Here is a 27,047-nt window from a genome sequence, read left to right on the forward strand (position 1 = left end):
ACACACACTCTAAACTGCTGCTTGCTCGCCATACTGAATATATATATATAATATAGACAGACAACACCAAATAACAAGGACAGATTCAACACAGAGCGCAACTGAAGACTCAGAAAGCTTTCGTTTTCTGTTTCGGGCCGGCTTTTATAGCTTCCTGGTACGTGACGTCACCCGCCTCTGACATTCCGCCACACCATTGGACTGATTTTACATGTGCTTCAAGACGTCATCACGCAAAGCGTTCCCATAGCGTCAGCTTTCGACGCAACGGGAGTTCCCTTGAAAGGGAACTACACGGTCTTTAACTTAGTTAATATTTGACAGTTCTGGGCAGGACTTTTGTGTGCTGAATGATGTTTATTTGGGATCATATATGAGAAAAAGATGTAATTTCTGTTTTGCCTAAATAACAACAACAATAATAATGAAACATATCTAGAAAAAAGGTCGCACCACAACAATTACTTGCACTTGTACAAATGCTCCCAAATAAATTTTGAAGTCGCACAGATTTAATTTCGGGGGCATATGCGACCAAAATGGTCTCAAGTTTGAGCCTTGTACATTTACATATACTACAGACATTGTAACATCAGCTGAAAATCATCGAACCTACACTTTAATATGAGCAATAGTGATGCTTACAAACACTGCTAATAAAACTCGACTAGTAAACATGTGAACCTTACCTCTTACACATTTAGGAAATGGGACGTTCCATTCTCCATTTGGCAAGCAGATGATTTTTTTCTGTCCTTGTAATTTTGTTCCCTTCCCAACACATGAAAGAGTTATTGTGTGTCCAGGTCTGATTGAAACCTCAGGCCCCGGGTGTCCGTCCTCAGTGACGTCTGATCTCATGAATACAGTCAGGTTTGCGACACACATTGCCTCTAAAGAACATAAAGATCTGATAAATCAAGCATCCTCCATGTGAACAACAGATCTATCATTGATCTATCTTTGTCCAGTCCAAGGCTTTTACATTCTGTGCCCTTACCTTCACATTTAGGGAAAGGACTGCTCCATTCTCCATTTGGCTGACAGGTGATTTCTCTCTGTCCTTTTAATATCAGCTCTTGTCCATTGCATGAAAATATTAACTTGTGTCCAGGTTTGACGGGACCCTCAATATCAGGGAATCGCTCTATTTTTAAGTCTTCCACTGTTGTGTTTAGAGAACACGTTGCCTCTAGAGAAAGCAGACACTTGATCACATATTTATCCACAGAGAATAATTTATAAGTTATGTGGCCCAGTGTTTTGGATTTACTATACTACTGATTTTCACTGTGTACTACTGAGTAGTGGTTTAGCATAACAACTACATTTTTGTTATATGGTATTGAGTTACAGATGGACTATACGTCTATCCCTATAACAACCTTATGAAAAATTCAATATGGTTTCTTTCCTGACTAAGGTCTGTTATTTCATTTGATATGCCATATTTGCATTTTAAATGTTGCTTGCAAAAGAATATGAATATATGGATACTTTTAAACTACCGTTAATATGAAAATATTCTCTATGGCTCTAAAAACACCTTGGTTATGACTCTAATCTTGGTTCCCTGAAGAGGGAACGAGAAGCTGCGTTGATTGATGCTGTTGGATCACTCATGATTGCGTCATAAAGCTGTGTGAAATCAGTCCAATGGTGTGACAAGAGGACAGAGACGGGTGATGTCACGAACCAGGAAACTATAAAGCATGCCCAAACAGTTCAAAGCTAGCTTCTAATAGGCTGAAGTAAGTCCCTGACTGACACTCAGGAAGTATGGCAACTTACTTACTTACAAAGCACTAAATGGTTTAGTAGTTAGTAATGGTTTACTGGTTCCCCAGTACTTGAGCGAGCTCCTAACGCATTATAGTCCTTCACGTCTATTGCAATTTTAAAATTCTGGACTGCGTTTCCCAAAAGCATCGTAAGCCTAAGTTGATCGTAAAAACGATCGTATCGTAAAAACGATCGTGCGACTGATCTTAATATTATGGTCGGTTTCCCAAAAGCACCGTAGCTTAAGTAGCACTTGAAAATCTTCGTAGACGAGTGCTCTGGAGTAATCGTACATCCCCAAGTGCATCGTAAGAAGACAGATTTATGAGGACACCTGCAGGACAACCGGCAGATTACACCTTTAACTTTATTCAAATGCAATGTGATTATAATTTAAGGTTTTGATTGTAGTTTATTGTACACTTTATTACTCTTTTTTTGTTGTTGGTTAAATTAATGTATAAATTAAATAATTAAAAAGGTCAAAAAAAAGAAAAAAAAGAAAGAAATAATTGAATCTAATCATTTTAATCAAAATTAAATGAATGAACTGTAGGCGCCTGTAGGTGCTTTATGTAGACTTGTCTTGATTGCTAATCCACAACCGATGACAATTATTAGGTTAAACGTTCAGAATACGATTCCATAAGGTTATATTTCAGCACTTCGCGAATGGACCGCGACTCTGTAGCACTTAGAGCGCGTTCTCGCGCGTTCATGTTAAGTGCATTTTTGGGAAACGCTCGTGGAATTGCTGCGAGCGTTCGTAACCTTGCACGTAGAGAGCGCTCTTAAGAGCTAAGATACATCGTTATCGGGAAACCCGGCCCAGGGTTGCACTTAACATGCACTTAACATGAACGCGCGAGAACGCGTTTTACGTGCTACTTAAAAGTCGCTGTCCATTCGCGAAGTGCTGAAATATAACCTTATATGGAATCGTATTCTGAACGTTTAGCCTTAATTATTAGATTTAACCTAATAATCGTCATCTGTGGATTAGCAATCAAGACAAGTCTAAAGTCTACATTCAGGCGGAGATAGCCTACTGACAAAATGTATGAACAAAAAGACAAACAAGAAAAGATACCTTTCAAAAAAGATGAAATTAATGTAGGCCTAATTTTAGAGGAGATAGAGCGAAACAAAGATGTTATTTTTAACAGATTTAAAGGACACCATACAAATAAGGAAAAACAAAACATCTGGGTAGACATGGCAAACTGCAACCCGGGGTGTTCAAAGATCAGGGAAGGTGGTCTGCAAGAAATGGCCAATACATGGCTGGTTTTCGTGCACGTCAGCAAGTCATTAACAGATTTTTTTATTTTTTATTCATCCATATTTTGCCCAGTCTTTGAAGCATATTTCCCACATTGCTTCGTTCTTTTATGATTTTATTTTGTTCATTCATTTAATTTAGATGTGTATTTTTTCTTCCCTTTTTCATTATTTAATTTATACATTCATTTAAAAAAAAAGTACAATAAAGTGTACAATAAAAAAGTACAATCAAAACCTTATATTTGTACTCACTTTGCAGTGTAATCTGTTAAATCTAGATAAAAGTGTAATCTGCCGGTTGTCCTGCAGGTGTCCTCATAAATCTGTCTTCTTACGATGCACTTGGGGATGTAGGCTACGATTACTCCAGAGCACTCGTAGTTCTACGAAGATTTTCAAGTGCTACTTAAGCTACGATGCTTTTGGAAAACAGACCGTAATATTAAGATCAGTCGTACGATCATTTTTATGATCAACTTAGGCTTACGATGCTTTTGGGAAACGCAGCCCTGGTCGATAATACCTAGAATATCAAAATCTGCTGGCAGTATATCCTTTTCCTATTTAGCACCTAAACTTTGGAATAGTCTTCCTAGCATTGTTTGAGAAGCAGACTTACTCAGTTTAAATCTAGACTAAAAACGCATCTCTTTAACCTGGCATTCACATAGAACATTATACACTTCTATTATTCAAATCAGTTAAATGATTATTGGGCTGCATAGATTAGGTCAGCCGGAACCGGGGACACTTCCTAAAACACCCGATGTACTCGTTACATCATAAGAATAATGGTATCTACGCTAATGTTAGTCTTTCTGTTTACCAACTATAACTAACTATAGTTTGATCAAATGGTAAACGGTGGATCAATATAGGCTAAATACAAGCGACTTGAATACTACTTACCATTAATGCAACTTTTGGTGCTGGTTTTGTGCAGTGCTTTGTAGTCAATTAACATCCATTGTTTCAACGACGCAGATTCAGATCGCTTCATAAAAGTAAATTCGTCTGTCATGTAATTTTCAAACGATTTATGAATGAAGATTCACTTCACATTGTCCAATGAAATTTTAACTTGTGCCCAGATGACGATTGGTCGGTGCACATGACAAACAGGCATCAATGAATTATGTAATATTTTAAAATATGTGATATGTGGATTTTTTATTAAATCGACACACTACCTTTGATTATTGAAAAAAAAGTTTAAAAATTGTTTGGTTTATTTCTTCCTGCCGTCGAGCCATAGGTAGGCAACTCAAATAAAATAACCATATTTGGCTCGAGAGCAGGTTCCTGAGCAGACTGTGGAATTCCTAGGTTTATTCTAGTGCATTTTCGTTTTAAAACGTACTCGGTTACTAACGTAACCTCGGTTCTCTCTAGAAGAGGGAACGAGTACTGCGTAAGATATCTTACGCTAGGGGAAAATCCTTTTTCCGCGAGATATTGAAGCCAAAAATTATCCTTAATTTTGTAATAATGCAAAACGCATTGCGGCAGCATACAGACATAGGCGAGGCAGCTCGCGCGCCTATTGGCTGTTCTGCGGCAACTGCAGCAGCCTATCGAGCGAGGCCTGGCGTGACGCCAGACCCAATGAGGGTGCTTCGCGCCCGCTGCGTCACGTCCCGCCGAAACGGGCGTGGTCTAGGCCTATAAATACCGCTCGCAGGCAGCTATTATCTGGTTTTTCATCATCGAAGCAACCAGAGCGTGCGCATGCACGGCAAGATACGCAGTACTCGTTCCCTCTTCTAGAGAGAACCGAGGTTACGTTAGTAACCGAGTACGTTCTCTTACGAGAGGTCTCTCGTACTGCGTAAGATATCTTACGCTAGGGGACCCAATGCAAAACGCCGTGCATGCTGAGATCTGACACCAAAGACCCAAGGGCGAAAGCCGGGGTTCATATAGTGCACAATCACCCAGGGAACTCACAGGGAGTCCGGGAAGAGGGAGGGGCGAAGCCGCACTCTTCCACATATGGCAGCGTCGCTTAGACGCGAATTTCATCATACAGACAGGGCGGGGTACGGCCTGAACTGATGGGGAAATGTGGGTCTTACACAGTTTGCCCAGGCACATCTTGTGCTACTGCTTTTCACTGTCGATCATCGAGCTGTGCTCAGTAGACGCAGCATTCTGAGCTGATAGCATCAGGTCAGATAATACTGGTTAACTAGACCGACAGCAGCCTGGCCTGCAGGGCGGGAACCTCTAGGTTGTAAAACCTTATAAATGTAGACGGGGAGGCCCAGCCCGCCGCCGTACAAATATCTTGCAAGGCAATCCCACTCGACCAGGCCCACGAAGAGGCCATGCCTCTCGTGGAGTGCGCTCTGACACCCAACGGGCACTGCATGCCCTTGGAGGCGTATTCTAGCGCTATAGCATCAACTATCCATCTGGATAGGCTCTGTTTCGACGCGGCTAGTCCCTTAGAACGCCCGCTGAACGAAACAAAGAGCTGCTCTGTCTGTCTGAAAACAGACGAGCGAGACACATAAGCTCGTAATGCCCTGACTGGGCAAAGGAGGCCCGCGTCTCTTTCCTCATCAGGGACCGGTAGGGCTGACAGGGAGATGACCCGCGCCCTAAACGGTGTGTTGAGGGATTTCGGAACATAACCGTGCTTAGGTTTGAGTATAACTTTTGAGTCATTAGGCCCAAATTCCATGCACGTCGCGCTCACAGAGAGCGAGTGTAAGTCCCCTATGCGCTTCACTGAAGCGAGAGCCAGCAGAAACACAGTCTTAAAAGACAGATGTTTCAGATCAATCGTCTGTAAAGGCTCGAATGGTCCACCTTTCATGGCTTCCAGTACCGTAGAAAGGTCCCATACGGGGACTGAGGGAGGTCTGGGAGGATTCAGTCTCTTAGCCCCTCTAAGGAAGCGGATGACTAAATCGTTCCTTCCTATTGACTGACCAAGCGTTGTTCTCGAGAACGCTGCTATAGCCACCACATAAACTTTGAGCGTGGAAGGGGTCCTGCCCTTATCCAACAGCTCTTGTAGGAAGGAAAGCACCTCCGTCACTCCACAGTCTGTGGGTGACATGCCACGGGCTGTGCACCAGCCCGAAAACACTGACCATTTCGAGGAGTAGAGCCGTCTCGTAGACGGAGCTCTAGCCTGCGTGATCGTGTTTAATACTCCCTTAGGGAGTTCAACATGTACCCGTTGATGGCCCAGACATGAAGGGACCACAATTCCGGGTGAGGATGCCAGATCGAGCCGTGGGCCTGAGAGAGGAGGTCTCTCCTCACTGGCACTGGCCACGGGGCAGTGACCCCCGTGGCCCAAACCCCCGTAGCTGCATCACAACTGGGAACCAAGGTTGGTTTTCCCAGAACGGTGCTACAAGCAGTACTGAGCATCCTTCTTCCCTGATCCGCTCTATCACCTGAGGCAGGAGAGAGACGGGGGGAAAAGCATAGAGCGGGCGGCGGGGCCATACATGAGCCAGCGCGTCCCTGCTCTTGGAGAAAAATTCCGGACAGTGAGCGTTTTCTTGAGACGCAAACAGGTCTACTTCCGCTCTGCCGAATTTCTTCCACAGCAGTTGGACTGTCTGTGGGTGTAGAGACCATTCGCCTGCCGGAACATTGTTCCTGGACAGTCTGTCTGGTCCTATGTTTAGGAGCCCTGGCACGTGCGCTGCTCTCAGCGAGCGCAGGTTGCGCTGAGCCCATACCAGGAGGCGTTCTGCTAGCCTGTACAGGCTCCTGGACCTGAGGCCGCCCTGGCGATTTATGTAGGACACCACAGACATGCTGTCCGAGCGGACCAGGATGTGGCGTCCTTTTATTTGGGGACAAAAACGCGTCAGCGCGTTGTCTACTGCCAACATTTCGAGGCAGTTTATGTGCAGAAGCTTCTCCCGTTCTGACCACTGGCCGAAGAACGGTCTGCCCTCGAGCAGCGCTCCCCATCCCGAGGTGGATGCGTCCGTAGACACCACCCTCACCCTCGAGGAAGTCCCCAGGCTTACACCTGATTGGTACCAGTCGTCCATTTTCCAAGGTTTCAGAGCTGTGACGCACTTCTGATTGACCTTGAGACGAAGCAGACCGGATGTCCACGCTCGGCGTGGGACTCGCGCTTTCAGCCAGAACTGCAGTGGGCGCATGCGGAGCAGGCCCAGCTGGAGCACTGATGATGCTGAGGCCATGAGACCCAGCATCTTCTGAAATTTCTTGAGCGGGACAGATGCGCCGCAGCGGAAAGAGTTCGCTGCACGCTGAATGTCTACCGCACACTGTGGTGATAGTCGCGCTATCATGGACAGCGAGTCCAACTCTGTGCCCAGGAAAGATATCGTCTGACTGGGGGACAGAGAGCTCTTCGCCCAATTGACTCTGAGACCCAAATTCTCGAGGTGATCGAGTAAAATGGTCGTGTGCTCTATGAGCACTGAGCGAGATTGCGCTAGAATCAGCCAATCGTCCAAATAGTTCAGTACTCGCACGCCCCTCATTCTGAGGGGTGCGAGCGCCGCATCCATGCACTTCGTAAATGTACAGGGTGCCAGGGATAAACTGAACGGCAGGACTATGTACTGATATGCCTGGCCCTCGAAGGCGAATCTCAAAAATCGCCTGTGACGTGACGCTATCTGTATTTGAAAGTACGCGTCTTTCAGATCTATTGACACGAACCAGTCTCCTCGGCGAATCTGCGCGAGGATTTTTCTGGTCGTGAGCATCCTGAACTGTCGCTTCACAAGCACTCTGTTCAGTTGCCTTAGATCTAGTATGGGTCTGAGACCCCCGTCTTTTTTCGGTACCAGGAAGTATCTGCTGTATAGCCCTCCTTCGCTCTGAACTTGAGAGAGAAGCTCTATGGCCCCTTTGCTCAATAGTTTCGCCACTTCGGCTCGAAGTAAATGTGCTACTTCTGTTTTACCGTGGTCTCGACGCGCGCCGTATAGGGGCGAGGGCGTCGGCGAAACTGCAGCGAATAGCCTCTTTTTATAATGTTTAGCACCCACTTCGAAACCCCAGGCAGCTTTGCCCATGCATCTGCATGAATAGCTAGGGGTTGAATACGAAGCGTGCTCCGTTCGCTTAGCGATGGAGAGGCTTCGGTGTGCTGTAACACAAGCGTCGCGCTCGTGACATTTGAGGCAGGGGCGCGCTGATAACAGCGGGCAGATTACCCGCACTCGACTCCTCTGCGGCGGTCAACCGAGAGGGGGAGGGCTGGGCGAGTCCCGTAGGAACTGTCATGTCTGTGCGTGGATGTGGGCGCGGGATAGCGGGCACATTTACCACACCGAAAGCATTGTTCGCTTGAGTGAAGCGAATGCACGTTGGTTTCGTTTTTACAGAAACCGTGAGACATGCATAACGTAGTGTTTGTGGGCACTGGGTAGTGGGCACATTTACCACGTTTGATGCGCAATCGATCTGAGTCGATTTATGTGCGCGAGCCCTGTGTGACGGGCTGTGCTTGTGTGTAGAGATGGGCACTGGGCAGTGGGCATTCTTTCTACACATAAAACACCATCGGCCGTGGCCGGGACACCAGAAAATTCACTCTTATGGGATTTATCTGGGTAGCCGTAAAAGCGGTGTTTGTGTGCAGGCAAGCGTGCTGCGTCGCCGACTTGTTTACTGCAGAATACACTGGAACAGTCACATTTACTGGAACTGAACGAGCGAGAAGTTGCCATAGAAACAGAGAGCGTCAACATGCTGGCGTTTATTGCAGGCCTGCGTGCATTACAACAGGCTCGTTCACTGCAATATTGACATTTCCAGTCGCCTGAATTTCAGAGGGGAATGAGAAATGTATAAGAAATGGAGGTCGGTCCGTCCGCAGCGGGACCAGAAAACTCTCTTTTCTCCTTACTCCAGTGACGCACGGAAAACCATAGAAACGGTGTTTGGGTGCAGGCGAGCGGGTTGTACAACGCGCTCGTTGGCTGCAAAATACACATCTGCAGTCGCCTTTTCAGGGAACTGACAGAGCGAGCATTGACGGCATAATTTTATCTGCCGGTAGACCCGGGATCGAACACGGGTCTCTCGCGCGCAAAAACCTGAGAGTCTGCCACTGGGCCACAGGGGGAGACACATTGTAACTCAGTTAGCGCGAGTATTATCAGAGAGCGTCAACGTGCTGGCGTTTGTTTGCAGGCATGCGTGTATTGCAACAGGCTTGCTCACTGCAATACTGACATTTCCAGTTGCCCTAACTTCAGAGGGGAATGAGAAATGTATGAGAAAAAGGAGGTCGGTCCGCCCGCAGCTGGACCAGAAACACTCTCTTTTCTCCTTACGCCAGTGACGCACGGAAACCATAGAAACGGTGTTTGGGTGCAGGCGAGCGGGTTGTACAACGCGCTCGTTGGCTGCAAAATGCACATCTGCAGTCGCCTTTCAAGGAACTGACAGAGCGAAGCATTGGCGGCATAATTTATCTGCCGCTCAACCGGGATTCGAACACCGGTCTCTCGTGCGGAAAACTTAAGATTCCGCCACTGAGCCACAGGGGGGAACACAAAGGCTCTCAGATGCACGAGCATATAAAAGAGCGTCAACATGTTATCTTCGGCGTTTGCTTGCAGGCACGCTTGTATTAAAACAAGCTTGTTTGCTGCAATATTGATATTTCCAGTCGCCTGATCAGGGAACTGAGAAATGTATGAGAAATTGAAGGTCAGTCCAACCTCGGCGGGACTAAAAACACTCCTTTCTCCTTTCGCCGGTGAGTGATGCATGAATGGGGCGCAGAGGCAGGGTAGCTTTCTTAGAACGTAAAGAAAAAACTAACCCCGACCGTCCGCTTCCAGCCTCCCTTGTGAGCGGCGCAGTTTGCGCGGCTTGAACAGAGGGAGAGAGAAAGCTAGCCCCGTGACCGTCCGCTCCTGACATCCCCTGTGAGCGGCGCGGTTTGCGCGGCTCGAACAGAGGGAGAACAGGTATCGTCCCCCAAGCAGGCAAGGCAAGCGGGCGAACCGGCGAGCTTTGCGGGTTGGGGGGGCGGAGGAGCAGTCTCGGAGAAGGATGCCAGGTGAGTCCTAAGAGTCACCATAGGCAGTAACTAGCTCGCAGTGAGGGAAGTCGCCGTCAGCGAGCGCGAGAGCTGTGTGATCCTCGGAAAAGGGGCGTCTTCCAAAAGTCGCCCAGCTCTTTTAGTGCAAAGAGAGTGTGTCGCGGCGGCGAGCACACACACATACATAAACACAGTAGCAGAGAAAGGATATAACGCCGGATAGCGCAGCAGGAAGGCAAGGAAGGCGGCGCGGCCAGCGACTTCAGTGACTCGTCCCGCTGAAGGTGCTCTCTCTCAGACGGCGCGGCTTCTTCTCCAGCTCCAGCGATGCGTGTGCTTCGCTTGAAGGATGAAAAATCAGATAATAGCTGCCTGCGAGCGGTATTTATAGGCCTAGACCACGCCCGTTTCGGCGGGACGTGACGCAGCGGGCGCGAAGCACCCTCATTGGGTCTGGCGCTGCAGTTGCCGCAGAACAGCCAATAGGCGCGCGAGCTGCCTCGCCTATGTCTGTATGCTGCCGCAACGCGTTTTGCATTATTACAAAATTAAGGATAATTTTTGGCTTCAATATCTCGCGGAAAAAGGATTTTCCCCTAGCGTAAGATATCTTACGCAGTACGAGAGACCTCTCGTAAGAGAACGCATAACTTTTGCAACGGTTACACCTACCGTCCACAGCACACTACTCCGGAGTTTTAGACCCTTGAAAACGGAGACTGACCCCCTTCAGTCAAGTCCAAAGCAAGACACACGCAAGTGACGCAACGCACTAGCAATGACGCCTCAGACTGACAAATACGTAAAAAATAAACGTGAATTTAGGCTACTTTAGTTTTGTACACATTGTCATGTTAATTACAATCAAATGCATTTTATTTTATTAAAGGGATAGTTCACTTTGAAATAAAATGTTGGTATGTTTTAGCTTACCTCAAGGGCATCCAAGATGTAGGTGTCTTTGTTTCCGCAGTAGTTTCAATTTTGATATTTTTAGGTCAAACCGTTCTTGTCTGTCAGTCATATAATGCAGGTCTATGGTCACCACCTCAAAGAGCATGCACAGAGAAGTCAAAATTAAACAATTCCCCATCGTAAGTACACATTGATGGCCTAAGACACGAAACGAGCGGTTTGTGTGAGAAAACGAACAGTATTTATATCGTTTTTACCTCTGTAAAACCACGTACACAACCATGTCCAAGTGATCTGATGGCGCACGCGCTTCCTGGTGTGTGACGTGTGCACGCGTTCTGGCTTAGTCTGCGCAAGCGCCGGAAAGCGCCCTAAGTGATCTCGGATGTGTACAAGAGGTAAAAACGATATAAATACTGTTCGTTTTCTCACACAAACCGCTCGTTTCGTGTCTTAGGCCATCAATGTGTACTTACGATGGGGAATTGTTTAATTTGGACTTCTCTGTGCATGCTCTTTGAGGTGGTGACCATAGACCTGCATTATATTATGACTGACAGACAAGAACGGTTTGACCTAAAATATCAAAATTGAAACTACTGCGGAAACAAAGACACCTACATCTTGGATGCCCTTGAGGCAGAGTCCTGCACGGGTCCGATTTTGTAAACCCGCACCCGCCCGTACCCGCAGTGCTTCAAACCGCATCCGACCCGTTATCCGTCAACAGCACTAATTAAAATCCGCACCCGACCCGACCCGCTTAAAATAGAACCGACACCCGAAATAAAATCAGTTTAGCCAATCACATTATAGACACAATTACAAAAATGTTTATTGCCAGGTCATACAGAAGTTATAACAACAATTAACACAAGGACAACTTCAGCCGAAGCTGTCAAAAGGCCGGTACATGATGGCTAACGTTACCACAAAACTGAGTAGCCTAACAGACGCGGCTACAACACTATATCTGCCACGCAATTTCGTCTAGCCTACATCTAACAATTTTGGGTTCAAACACGCCCTGCACACCACACATACTGAACAGTGTTAAATTTGAAAAATACTGTTCGATAGAACAGCTTGGTTTGTTACCACAGTTATCTGCGTGCTTCCTCGGCGATGAAGTTCCACATGTGCGGCTATCCAACACGAAAATGTTTGCAGCAAAGCCTTTCACAATATTTTCTTCAGATAACTCCAAATTTCTCCCACACACTGGACTTGTTTTTTGATGACGTATTGTCGACAACTTTACAATCTCCACTAGCTATTCTTTTCTTCAACTCCTCAGCATCCATCTCGGCGACTGCAAGCAGATCGCGCGCGCGCGCGGTTATGATGAATTTTTGAAAGTGAAAGTAGCCTAGGAAACGTTATAGATCCTGGGAGGGCGTGGCGCGTGGGCACAAATAAACTGAAGTGGATTTTAAATTATTTTATCAACTTGAAATACAGGGATATTTTTGTAGATGTGTTCCTTTTTTGTGATTGTTTGTGATTGTTTTAAACCCGTGTTTAGACCCGTGTTTCCCCCGTGTCCGACCCGACCCGTACCAGTATCCGACACAGTTGGATATTTTTCACCCGTTTGAGCAAAATTTGCGGGTCACCCGTCGGTACCGGAACCCGTGCAGGACTCTACCTTGAGGTAAGCTAAAACATACCAAAAATTTATTTTAAAGTGAACTATCCCTTTAACCACAATATTATCATTTTATTAATTTAACCCCAACATTTTCATGTGCGCGAGAATGACATCTCGATGCCGAACCGCTTGCTGATGCGACTGAAATTGAGCGTCAGCGTCAGTTCTGGCAGGCCAGGTAGTCAAGACGCTGCTAATGCTATTTGCTAACAACACTGTCCCGTCAGCTGATCTGCTTCAGCTGAGCTGCATTAGCTGGCTAACTCCCCTCGCTGCTCAATGGCCAAAGCTCAAACAAGGCGCCCTATTTAAAGCACATTCAGTTTGCTCATACATGCTTGCTGCTTGCTTCTGCTGCCCGCCACCTCCCCAGCTCCTCCTTATGCATAACGTGGCATTTGCTTTATGTCATGTTGCCTGCTCTGTTCACAGGGGGGATATTTTAGCTCTCACAGTCCTAAACTGTGTGGGCGTTCCCTAATGCTGCTGCTGCTGTCCTCTGACTCTCTGCTATTTCATGGTGCTCATGAAAGGTCAGAGGACTCCCTGAACAGAGCCATACCACCAAATTTCAATTCAGGAACATCAACTTGTTTGCAATCTATTCAATAAAAATTCTTAAATTATTTTTATTGTCTGTGTGTTCTTGACTTAATGGACCTGACAGAACTAAAATCAACCAATAGTTGATGTAGTTCAGAATGCGGATGCCATGAAGACACAGTGGTACCAGTGCTGCATCCAGGCATTTGAGGAACATGAGGGGTGATAAAGCTAGACCGAATGGAAGAATCTGATAATGGTAAGCTTCGCCCCCGAAAGCTAACCTCAGGAATGAACTTCCAGTGTTGTGGAAGGATGGATACATAGAAGTATGCATCCTTGAGATCTATTGTAACAAACCAGTCCTCTGATCTGACCTGTGGTACGATCCTTCTCAAGGTAAACAACTTGAGCGGTTCAGATAATGCAGATCCAAAATGGGACGCAACCCCCCATCCTTCTTTGAAACGATAAAATATCTGCTGTAGAAACCGGTTTCTCTGTCGGGGGCAGGTACATGTTCTCTGGCCCCTTTCCCAAACAAAGCTTTTACCTCCTGTTCCATAACCAGAGCCTTCTCAGGGCCCTCTACTGTGGGTAGGACCCCCCATAGATCTGGGTGGGCAAGACTCAAATTGTAGACAAAACACTTTTTTTTGACTGTGTGCAGGACCCATCAAGATATATTTGGTAGTAGTTTCCACGCTGCCAGAAAATCTACTAAGAGAACCAGCCTCTCGAGACTAGCCTCTGGTGTTTTTTGAGCAACCACTTCGGTGCCCTAAAGCAGGGCACCTTCGGTGCCCTGACTGCTCCCACTCAGCAGCTCCAGAGACTTGAGAGCAGCGGGGGAGATGCTTCTGGAACACCGCCGCCTGCTTGCTGGCCTCCTGGAACCTCTGTGTTGAGAGCGTCAATGTTTAATTTGGCAACAGCGCTCCTCACAACCTCCACCAGCTCCTCACAGGCTGGAGAGTGAGGTGGCGAGTCCTCAACCTTTCCTGCCTCGATGCTTTCAACATCCAACTCCTTAGAGCTGGATACCCACCCAGTGCGGAAGTAACTGCAAAGTGTGCTTCCGAACACTAAAGGTGCGTTCCATTCGACCATAAGTGGACTGCGAAGTGGACTTCACAGGTTTTTTTGCCATCTTAAGTAAGATTCCAATCCGAAAGGAACAATCATGTTCAGTTTGAAGGGCACTGCAAACGGTGTAGGAAATAAAGGAACATCGATACATCACTTTGCTGGAAGTGGAGAGCGAAAATCAACCAACTGTCATTGTGCACCGCATCACCAGTCTGAACTAACCATAGAGCAGAGCCATTGGAAGAGATTTTAAATTTAAATTTCTAACGGCTCTGAGTTTACGTATACATTTGAGTATTCATGAATATTGTTATTATTAAACAAACTAGAGTATTTATGAATGGTTGGGGTGATGAATGTTACATTTCCATAGTCTATTGTATGAATATCTACACAAATGAAAAGTGTTGAGAAGCAGCTGAGGCGCAGTCATTTTTTATTTATTTTACTTTTGTAGAATTGAAAATAATCCAAGATATTTTAAATGAACAAAGATATTTGCTTGACTGTTTTTCTACCCCCTCTTCCTACCACAATGACCATTTGGAGTTCCCAAAGACACAGATGGCCTGTAGCCAAACTGTTTGTACTTTGGGGGTCGATAAATTGTCACACCTTTAGTACAGTGGGGGACGTGTAATGATCTGATTGGTCAGTTTGAATGTCTCACATTTGGTTTTTAGTCACATGGTCAAGGATAAAAGAAGATTGAAACTGTTGCTCTGTCTCTTTTGATGCTCTGGCTCTCCTCTTCTCTGGGTCCCTTTCTTGGGGCTCTCTCCTTTTGCCTCCTCTTTTCTTTGACTCTCTCTCTCTCTCTCTCTGTCTCTCTCTCAGGTAACATTTTTCATATATGCTGGGTACAATTAATAATATAAGTTATCATCATCTCATACATCTATTTTGTAACTATTTTAAGTGTAACCATAACCATATTTTGTCATTAAACCTTTTCAATTTCAACTAATGTGCTAACTAGTTTTGATTTGGTATTGACTTTTAAGTGCTACATATTGCAATACAATATCGTCACTCTCTATAGCAATGCTCTCCCACAAATATTAAGTTATTGTAACTGCGCTTATTTCCGTCGTGGCAATGGCAGTGGGTGGAATAGACAAGAAATGTGCAGTTCCCTTTCGTGGTCACTCCGAGTTACGTCGGATGACGACGAATGGGGTTTCGCTTAGAAAGCCTCTCACCTTCGAGTATACAAAACGAGCCAATGGCAAGAAAATGCCATGGGTCTACGGAATTTGCATAGCGTAAGTCCGCCCCACGTCGTGGGTATATAAGGAAGTACGCTGGCAACATGCAGATATGTTTTCGCTTCGGAGCCAAGAGTTCTCTTCACTCCTGTAAGCCATTCTGAATCATCTTTACTCTACGAGACGAGCGGCTCTTCAGTGTGTTGGTGTGATGGCGCGTTCCAGCGAGATTGCATTGCCTGCTGCTGATCTGTGCAGTGATCTGCCAACAGTGTGTGTGTTTCTCCCTGGGCGCTTCAGCACTCTGCTGAGCTTTTTCCTCTCTCTAAAAGAGCTGCACGCGGCATGTCTTTTTCCAGACGGCTCGCCCGTGTATTTACTGGATGTGGGTGCGTGATTCATCTGCCTGACGGTCACGAGCGCTGTTTCGCGTGTTGGGCTTAATCACGCTCGGCAGCGCTCGTGGATGAGTCATGTTTTCATTGCGGGAACATGACTGTCGCGATGTTATAGATCGAGACTCAATGATCTCTGTGTGAGAGTCCCCTCTGCCACACCCAAATCTATCTCTTCCTCGAGAGGGGATACTTTGGCTGGTGGCCAGGGTGATCTGAGGGTTACGGTGTGGCAAAATACCGACTAGCATTCCTCGGGCCACGCCCCCCTCCACATCGCAAACCGTGGGGCTTCCGTGTGTGCCTGGTTCCTCTCGGGGACCCAGTGTTTTCATTCGGGGCTCCAGCAGATGGTGTCATGTCACTCACAGCATCACAAGGCGGGCCTGATTCCTCTGGAAATGGACGCCTCCAGCTCGCGAGAGTCCCCTTGACTTATCGTGGCCCGCGGGTGTCCTCTGCCTTCGCTGCACTCGATCGCGTGGCGATCATGGGCTGTATGTTCTCTGTCACTATCGTGGCACAGGCATGCAGTGCTGTGTGTCGCCTTCGCCTTCGAGGCAGTGCTGACTCGGGAGTTCTGTCAGACCAGGCCGCCGTGGAACGCTGGTCCTTCCCTGGCCAACACTGACAGAACGCGGAAACTCAACCACGCCCCCAGGCAGGGACGCTATGCCTCCTATGTCCGGGCTGGTCGATCCGCCACGCACACTACTGACCTCGCTCTACGGGCGACATCGGTACCTGCGTAATCCCGGGCCAGGTGATGTCCACAGGTGTGGTCCAGGAATGGGCTCAGCCAGGTTGATGTGAGGGGCTCTGAGAATTCATTTTCTCAGCTCCCCCATGTCCCTGGCTGGGCTCCTTGGTGGTGTGGTTGAGGACTGTACCCTACATTCTTCGACCCTCCAGAAGCAGACTGAGGCTTTCTGCACCAATGGTCATCCGTCCGTGCGGTCTCCTTAGTCTGCTTCCCGCCGAGGCCGTCTCCCTGCAGCCCCTCCCCTCGAGCCTTCACTGGCCCCGAGCAGGAGAGGGTTGCAGGAGGGCGGCACCGCCCGTCTCAGCCCCCTAGCCGGCTAAATGCCTGGCTAGGCAGCACTCTTGAGACGGGCGGCTTCCTCGGCGGAGTGGTTGAGGACTGCGCCCAACAGTCTTCAACCCTCCCTGAAGCGGACTGAGGCCTTCTGCACCAATGGTCATCCGTCCGTGCGGTCTCCTTTGTCTGCTTCCCGCCGAGGCCGCCTCCCTGCGGCTCCTCCCCTCGAGCCTTCACCGGCCCCGAGCAGGAGGAGGATGCAGGAGGGCGGCATTGCCCGTCTCCGCCCCTTAGCTGGCCAAACGCCGGGCTAAGCAGCACTCTCGAGACGGGCAGCTTGGAGTTAGGGCTCAGTTCTTCTCAGGAGCTGGTAGCAGGGCCACTCCTTCCCCCGGTGGAGGGCCGGGGGAGAATCTCTTGTTTCAAGGACTGTTGCCCCTTCCTCCGAGCCCCAAGAGGCTGTGGATGACAGTGTGCGCCACTCACGAGCCTCGCCACTCTCGTCCCCCTCTGTCGCCAGACCCCTGCCAGAGCACGCCCCCGTGGAACGCTGGTCCTTCCCTGGCCTCCTCTGGCAGGACGCGGCTAATGACCGTGCCCCCGCACCGGGCCGCTATGCCACCCACGTCGGTCATTCCGCCTCGCTGCACCACCGAGGGTACATCTGTGGTCCGCATGACCCCGCTGGTACAGTTCTTGGGAGCCTGGCTAGAGCTTCCCAGACTGTCCCGCTGGGTCGTGAGGACCATCAGGCTCGGCTACTCGATTCAGTTCACACGGTCTCCTCCCCGCTTCAGGGGAGTCCGCTTCATTATGGTCGGTGGCAATGCCCCTGTCATGAGAGCGGAGGTCGCCACCCTACTGGCGAAGGGTGCGATCGAGAGCAGGTCATTTTGGTTGCCCCGTATTGGCACAAACAGACCTGGTTCCCAGAACTAGTACTCCTCGCGGCAGCACCTCCTTGGCCAATTCCCCTGAGGAAGGACCTGCTTTCTCAGGGATGGGGCACCCTATGGCACCCTCGTCCCGATCTTTGGAACCTCCACGTGTGGCTCCTGGACGGGACGAGGCAGGTTGAGTACCCTACCACCAGCGGTGGTGGCTACCATCACTTCTGCTAGAGCATCGTCCACGAGACATGCCTATGCGTTGAAGTGGAACCTTTTCATCAACTGGTGTTCTTCTAAACATCAAGAACCCACGAAATGCCCGATCAGTGTCGTTCTTTCCTTTTCTGCAAGAAGGGTTGGAGCGAAGGCTGTCTCCCTCCACCCTCAAAGTGTATGTTGCCGCCATTGCCGCACATCACGATGCAGTTGATGGTAAGTCTCTGGGAAAGCACGACCTGATCATCAGGTTCCTGAGGGGAGCGAGGAGACTGAATCCTCCTCGTCCTCCCCTCGTACCCTCTTGGGACCTCTCAGTGGTTTTAACTGCCCTGCAGAGTGCTCCCTTTGAGCCTCTGCAATCAGTGGAGCTTAAGTTCCTGTCAATGAAGACAGCGCTCCTGGTTGCATTGGCCTCCATCAAGAGGGTAGGGGACCTGCAGGCATTTCCGGTTGACGAAGCGTGCCTGGAATTCGGGCCGGCTAACTCTCACGTGATCCTGAGACCCCGGCCTGGATATGTGAGTTAGTGTAGGTTCTGTCCCGGCTGCATTTAAACATGCTGTGGTCAGGCCCCTACTTAAGAAGCCAAATCTTGACCCTACAGTGTTGTCCAATTTTAGACCTGTCTCTCATCTGCCGTTTCTGTCAAAAGTTTTGGAAAAAGTTGTTTCTTTACAGTTACAAGCCTTTTTGCAACAGAACTCTGTGCTTGAAAAGTTTCAGTCTGGTTTCAGATCACGCCATAGTACCGAGTCTGCTTTACTGAGAGTACATAATGATATCGCCCTGTCTGTAGATGCCGGTAATCCAGCTGTTTTGGTGCTTTTAGACCTCACAGCGGCGTTTGATACGGTGGACCACGCAGTTCTCCTCTCTCGCCTTGATGACTGTGTAGGCATTCGAGGTTCAGCATTTAAATGGTTTAGCTCCTATCTGGCAAATAGGAGTTTCTCTGTTATGATAGGTGACTGCTCTTCGTCAGCTGCTCCACTCTCTTGTGGGGTACCCCAGGGTTCAATTCTGGGACCAATCCTGTTTTCCTTATATATGCTTCCATTAGGGGCAATTATAGGAAAGCACAACCTGTCTTTTCACTGTTATGCAGATGATCTGCAAATTTATTTCCCTATGCAATCGAAAGATAATATGGTGTTAGACTCCCTTCTGGACTGTATTAAGGATATCAAGCTGTGGCTGTCACAAAACTTTCTTAGCTTAAACGAAGCTAAAACGGAGTGCATAATTTTTAGTAACTCCCCTAATGGTCCATCGGTTAGTTTAGGAACCATGGCATCATTCCTGAAGCCAGCTGTTAAAAACTTGGGGGTTACTTTCGATTGTAACTTATATTTTGACAAACAAATCACAAATGTTGTAAGAATGAGCTTCTTCCAGCTTCGTCTTCTGGCTAAAGTTAAGCCTTTTCTTAACAGGCATGATCTAGAAAAGGCAATTCATGCTTTTATTAGTTCGAGGCTGGACTATTGTAATGCTCTCTATGTTGGTTTGAAGCAAACCTCCATAGCTCGCCTTCAACTTGTGCAAAATGCGGCTGCTAGGTTTTTAACAAACACATCTAGGCGGGCACATATCACGCCCGTCCTTTTTACTCTTCATTGGCTTCCTGTGCGTTTTAGAATAGAGTTTAAGATTTTACTGTTTGTTTTTAAAGCCTTAAATGGCCTGGCACCTGAGTATTTAGCTGAGATTTTAACCGTGCGTGACCATGGCAGAGTGTTGCGGTCTTCTAATCAATTGGTTTTAGAAGTGCCAAGGTCACGATATAAACGGTGGGGTGATCAGGCGTTCGGAGTTGCTGCACCAAGACTCTGGAACAAATTACCGCCGGACATTCGTATAATTACAGAGGAAACTACTTTTAGGTCTAAACTTAAAACATACCTTTTTAGAATGGCATTCAATACCCAGGAGTGGTGAGACATTTTGTTGTCGGAGCTGATTTTTTTATTTATTTTATTATTCTAAGTTGTTTTGTGTTGTTTTTATCCCTTGATGTAAAGCACTTTGGATACCTGTAGGTTGTTGAATAGTGCTATATAAATAAATGTTGATTGATTGATTGATTGATATGTGCCCAAGGTTCCCACCACACCCTTTCAAGACCAGGTGGTGAACCTGCAAGCGCTGCCCTTGGAGGAGGCAGACCCAGCCTTGGCACTGCTCTGTCCACATTTACATTTACATTTATTCATTTAGCTGACGCTTTTATCCAAAGCGACTTACAATTGCTATATATGTCAGAGGTCGCACGCCTCTGGAGCAACTAGGGGTTAAGTGTCTTGCTCAGGGACACATTGGTGTCTCACAGTGGATTCGAACCTGGGTCTCTCACACCAAAGGCATGTGTCTTATCCATTGCACCACCACCACCCCTACATATGGGTGTCCAGTATGCGCCCTCTGTGCTTACGTAGACAGAACGCAGTGTTTCAGGACCTCAGACCAGCTCTTTGTCTGTTATGGTGGGAAGCTGAAGGGAAAGGCTCTCTCCAAGCAAAGGTTGTCCCACTTTGGCATACCAGCAGCAAGGTCGACCATGCCCCCTTGGTGTGACGGCCCACTCCACTCGGAGTGGGGCATCCTCCTGGGCTTTAGCACATGGCGCCTCGCTAACAGACATTTGTAGAGCTGCAGGCTGGGCGACACCTAACACATTCGCAAGATTCTATAATCTCCGAGTGGAGCCAGTTTCTTCTCATGTACTCGCTTCAACTAGCCGGTACTAGATTCTGCTCAGGTGTCTTCGCTTGCTCGCCATTCCTCTCCACGGACGGGATACGTGCGATATTCTCCTCAGGTGAGCCTAATAAGCCCTGAGTCTCCTCCAGCACTGTCGACGTCAACGCCAGAGTTATGCCACCGGCAGCTTTCGCGCTTGGCTAGGTGCCTCCATGTGCATGGTTCCCCCTCTGGGCGACCCCCACATGTGTATTCCACTGTAAGCCTCTCTGAGCATGTGTTTTTCCCTCGGCAAGCCACCTTTCCACCCCTGGGGTTGAAATATTCCACCTGCGGCTGGATACCCCAGTGATTCTCCATATGTAGCCCCTCGGGGTCATATGTGTATTCCAAGTCCCCCCCTTCGGGCTGGGCATAATTGCATATTTCCACTGAGATATGCTTCCCAGTGTACCTTGGTATTCCTGTGTTAAGTAGGAGTCCTTCGTCCGTGCTAGTCTCATGACAGGGAGCTCAGACTTACGCAGGGCACTGGAAGACAGCCGAGGTGGCGTGATTAGACTGGGAACCCCATTCGTCGTCACTGATGTAACTCGTAGTGACCACGAAAGGGAACGTCTCGGTTACGTATGTAACCCAAGTTCCCGTTACGTCTCCCTGCCACTTCCGCTGTACCGCTGGAACACCGGAGTTCAGTCTCGGCTCCTCAGTGAAGAAACATATCTGCATGTTGCCAGCGTACTTCCTTATATACCCACGACGTGGGGCGGACTTACGCTATGCAAATTCCGCAGACCCATGGCATTTTCTTGCCATTGGCTCGTTTTGTATATTCGAAGGTGAGAGGCTTTCTAAGCGAAACCCCATTCGTCGTCATCCGACGTAACGTCTCCGTTCCCTACTCAGGGAACGAGAGTTACATACGTAACCGAGACGTTTTCTACATCCGGCAGTCTTGCAGCTTGAACTACTGCAGGAATCCACCCTTACACTTTATTTACCTCAGGAATGTTTGCTAATGCTATGCAGCTGCGGTTGGGAAAGAAAACGCACAAGATGAGACCTCTACAATTATTAAGACCATATTAAGAGCACATTTATATATAGATAACCAAATAAAAAAATATTTTCATATTAAATGACCGTTACAGTACAGCTTATGTAAGTAGTCTAATAAACTAATACAATGTTTTTATTTTTATTTATTAGATAGGTTACGTGTTTTGTATATATAGGCCTATTAATATGATTTTAAATTTGAAAGTAAAGTAAATTACAATATTTATTTAAGTTATATCATATATGTGCAACCCCGTTGTTGCCTTTCTTTGATGACGTTGCAGAGCATTCCAAATGAGCAATTATTGTCAGCGAAGTCCACTTCAACTGATGTACCGTGTTCAGGGAGTAGGGATCAGTGAACACTGCGTAGGGACCCTGTCGAATGGAATGCACCTTAAGAGAAGGCACTGGATCTAGCAGGTGAGGGTAGAGATAAGGTCAGGCCCGTCTCTCACCCCTCTGTTAGATCCATCCATCTGTTAGATTAGATCTCACAGTCTAAACTGCTGTTTGCTTGCCATACTATATATATATATATATATATATATATATATATATATATATATATATATATATATATATATATATATATATATATATATGAAGGGTTCAGATGCAAAAGCCTCTAAGTGCCATCTGAAATTTTCTTCTAGAATGATCATTTTTATCAAGCTCGTATATTTAAGTTCAATAATTTCACTTAAATGGCAATGCAAATTACCTATTAATTGTCATTTAAGTGAAATTACTTAAATATACAAGCTTTATAAAAATTATCATTCTAGAAGAAAATTTCAGATGGCACTTAGAGGCTAGGCTTTTGCATCTGAACTCTTCATATACAGTATATATATATATATATATATATATATATATATATATATATATATATACATATATACATATGTAGACAGACAACACAACACGATCTCATGAAAGTGCGTATCTATAGCACGAATGATATTTCTCGTATCATTTATACGCCAAAAAGAGTTTTTGCGTTCAAATGATACGCACTGTAAACCCCTTGGGTAGGATTAGGGGTGAGGAGTGCGTGCGTATTACACGCCATAAAGTGCGTATCATATGCACACGAAAACTGCATATCATATGTACGCAAAAACTCTTTTTGGCGTAAAAATTATACGAGAAATATCATTCGTGCTATAGATACGCGCTTTCATGAGATCGACAACACATATAGCGCTTACAGAAGGTAGAAGCTAGCGTTGCACTGTTTGGGCATGCTTTATAGTTTCCTGGTTTGTGACGTTACCCGCCTCTGACATCTTGTCACACCATTGGACTTATTTCACATGTGCTTCATGACGCAAACACGCAGAGCGTTCCCACTGCGTCAATTGAAAGGGAACTTCTTGCTGTCACGAAAGTATTTTGAAAAACGTCAGCATGATGTAACATGAAGTCTGACAGCATCTCTACCATTGGGAAATCTAATTCATTTATATGAATCTGTGAACCAATTTTTTTTTTTTTATTCCTACACTGTATTTTATCTAGCAATATACAAAATAATTTTATAAAATAAAATATATAATAATGAAAGACATGCCCCAAAATATGAAATAATATTATAAAAGAGAATATATAATATCAACCCATTAATATTAACTATACAACATATTATTTTGTAGCAAAATGCATTATCTTATAAAGAAATGATGATATATCAAATACATTTCATAAATAGATTATCAAATATATGATAATGAGATATAAAATAAGCACCAAAGCATCAGGCCTCCCAGCCACTTAAAAAGTAAAAAAATAAAAGGTTCTTTATATTGGAATTTGGTTCTTTAGAATTTTTAAATGATCTTCACACTAAGAAAAAAAGGGTTCTTTTAAGAACTGTTCAATGAAAGGTTCTTTGGGGAACCAAAAATGATTCTTCTGTGAAAACCAACTTTTGGACCCTTAATTTTCAAGTGTATGTGACTTTTTCAGTACCGCCACGTGCAGTCTAATCCAATGAAATTACGTGATAATAAATTACTCATATTACGTTTAATGCATACAACTAGATTTAAAAGTATTTTTAGAGCAGACCACTGATTTCGAAACTTTGTTTGTGTGTGTGTCTTGTATACCTACGTGAACATTTTCCATCATGTGATTTAGTCCAATTATTATCCCTACACACGTAGGTGATTTTTAGTGGAGATGCATAGCCATGTTTGCAATTGTAGTCAAGTTTATCACCATCAGAGTAGTTGTCTTTCCTTGAGATTTGAGAAACTTCTGCATTCTCCTCCTCTGGGATCTCAGAGCAACCTGTTAGACAATTGGAAAATTACATCATTGCTATCATTTCTGTATGTTATTAATTTAAAATAGAAATGCCTTACCATTCTGTGTCGATGCATCAACACTAAAGCATATCCAAACACATAAAATAGCAAAACTTGATCTCATTTTCCCCAATCTGTTAGTTTGTTCACTCTAGGAGATGAAGAAACTCACCAAACAAGGTCTTTAACTTAGTTAATATTTGCCAGTTCTGGGCAGGACTGTTCATATAGGGTTATTTATATGTGAAAAAGATGTCGTGTCTATTTTGTCCAAATAACAACAACAACAACAATAATAATGAAACAGATATATTATGAGATTTAAAAGTCTGAGCGAACGTGATAATGGTCCCATTTTACATTTTTCTGTTTATTTTTAAATTCATAGTAATAAATTCAAGTAAATCTTCAGCAATTATCAACAATTTGAGTGAAAAGTGAATAAAAAAACCCAGAAAATAGAAGAGAACAGAAGAAAATATACAATTTATTCAGCATTGCAAACCTATGAATTTAGTAAATCTTAAACATTTCATAACTTTTGTCATTATTTTTTAAATTGTTCTCAACATTTCGGTTATTTTTTATTAATTTTTTGAAATTACAGTTTGAATTTATTTATACAATGTAAAAAAAAAGAAATCAAAGTCTGAGATCACAAAAATATATATACTTTATTCGCAATAACAACCACTTGAGGGAGTTGTGTAATTTTTCTCTCCTGTGTGTGATGTACTCCAGCTTCAAAACATTGACAAATGTGAGCTTTAGACCCCTGGAACTGTTGTGGTAAAAAAACATTTTACATACTTAGCAAATTGAACCATGCTGCAAAGCAAATACTCTGTGCAAACATGAAGTGCTCTTTGTATGGGAAGATCAAATACAAATATCCCGGAATTGATGTTTTTGAAGGTAGATGAAGCAAGTCTTCTGCAATTTCACAATGTATTGATATCTGACCTCTTCTGAGCAAATCGTGTGAGGCTGATTATTTCAAATTAGTACGATTAAATTACACATTTTCTCTCCTGTTTGTCTGTCACAAGAGCTGCCCTTTTTATGTTACATACAGCATAAATTTGAATGAAAAAACATTAAAAATACATTTTTACATTTTGCATAAAATAAGTTTCATATATTGATATTACATATTTGAATATTATTAAAGTGTCCTGATTTCTATAATTCTGCACTGGCTGATAAAGTTTGTACTGAAATATTTTAAAATAAATTTCATCATAATCTGATGCAATTCATCTAGCCAGTTAATATCCAGTATTCTTGTCTTAAATTTGTTTTGCATTGTGATTCTTATAGTTTTCAATATCTCAGTTTGATTCTCCATCACTTGCAGATAGTGTGTTGTTATGTATGTAGAGCAGGTAGAAAGATAGATAGTGCATGTGCATTGGAGACAATTTATCAGATCACTTTTATAGCATGTTAAAATGGACACTTTTTGGGGGTGAGCAAAAACGTGCCGTTTTTTGTGTGTCCCTTTAAAAGCAAATGAGCTGGTGCCCCTGGCCCCCTTTCAAGAAGAGGGCGGAGCTTCAAGATCACATGCTCCAGTGTCAGGACGCACTGAAAATGTCAGAAACTCTCAATAGCGGTGTTCAGTTCGAACCTGAGTCGGACAATAATGCCTACAGAGACAGAGAATATATGCTGCATGGAGACAGAAGAGTTTGTTTAGTTTAATTTAATTACGGTTACAACTTGTGCTGTCATCTTGCTTTTATCCATTATTAGTAATAGCCTGTTGTAGCGGACCCCGTCGGAATGATGGCCATAGCATTACTGATGAGTTTTATGAAGTTTATTGTACATTACACAAAAGATGAAGTGAGCATTAAAGTCTTATCCATAAACTCTCTATCTCTCCCTTGCATTATCATCAACATACACAGTGAATTACACAAAACACTTACAACTAACAGTAAACAAATATATATAGGGCCCTATCTTGCACCCAGCGCAATTGACTTTGTACACCGACGCATGTATCATTCCTATTTTGCACCCGCGCACAGCTGACTTTTCCCTCCACAGACGCACGTCGGTAAATTAGGAAATTAACTTGCGCTCCCGGGGACGGTTCAGCGAAAAGAGGAGGCTTGTTCTGGCGTAAACGTTCCCTGGTGCTATTTTGCAGGTTTAGAAAACGATTTCGCCACTGACCAGGAAAAACCTAGTGGCGCATTGCGCATGTTATTCATATGCTATTTTAAGGGCGCATGCTTGGCCATAATCAATGTAGCGTGTGCACAACGCGCATGCACTTTGCTTATCTCATCTACACACAGATGCAGCAGTTCTCATTTTTAGAAAACCATACATTATTACGAGGAAAAAAATTAACACACGAGGGAAATCATTGTTGTGTCCATGAAGATGTGAAAAATAGGCATAAATCTAGCTTACACATTTATCCAAATTATTATACCCCTGTTTAACCGAAGCTAATTTGGGTGTGTTTCTCCATCCCCAATGTCACTTCTCTGTGTTTTACGGCCCTGACGAGAACGTCGGTCTCCTTGGCTGTGAACCGCTACTGGCGCGCGCCTGGCAAATCCGCCGTTATAATAGTAAACCGCCATGGAACAAGCGCGCCTGCTCTTAAAGGGAATGTGAGATGTCACTCTGATTGGTTTATTTCACGTTACGCCCAAACCACACCTATGAATAATGAAGCTACTTCAGACCAACCCATTTAAGATTTGCGTCGGGCGCAAGAGTCATTTATCCCGCCGGTAAAATAGCAACAGCGCCCAAGACTCGCCCACAAAGTTACTTGCGTTTCGCGCTTGATACTATGTGACCATGAATCCAACATGAAAGTGACTTAAACTGCAAATCATCAACTGGCCGCTAGAGACAGGCTCCAAAAGAGAGTCAATCCCATAGACTCCCCATGTTAAAATGCCCAATTTTACAGCAGAAATT

The 27,047-nt window shown here is 45.4% G+C and overlaps 1 protein-coding gene and 1 long non-coding RNA gene across 3 annotated transcripts in view; one reads left to right on the top strand and one right to left on the bottom strand.

The window, feature by feature from the left end:
* LOC309476671 (complement factor H-like) overlaps nt 1-27,047 on the bottom strand; it is a 139,557-nt gene that overhangs the window by 37,845 nt on the left and 74,665 nt on the right. For both annotated transcript variants that reach the window (XM_082139813.1, XM_082139814.1), the window contains 2 exons: nt 1,001-1,192; nt 690-893 (listed from right to left, as the gene is read on the bottom strand). In XM_082139813.1, coding sequence (XP_081995939.1) covers nt 690-893; nt 1,001-1,192 — 396 coding nt within the window. The remainder of the gene's footprint in view (nt 1-689; nt 894-1,000; nt 1,193-27,047) is intronic.
* LOC309475024 lies at nt 12,787-13,268 on the top strand. Its single transcript, XR_014197470.1, has 2 exons — nt 12,787-13,135; nt 13,182-13,268. It is a non-coding gene; the product is annotated as an uncharacterized lncRNA (long non-coding RNA).

This window comes from Leuciscus leuciscus (genome assembly GCF_965113295.1).
Source record: "Leuciscus leuciscus genome assembly, chromosome: 15".
Taxonomy (NCBI): Eukaryota; Metazoa; Chordata; class Actinopteri; order Cypriniformes; family Leuciscidae; genus Leuciscus; species Leuciscus leuciscus.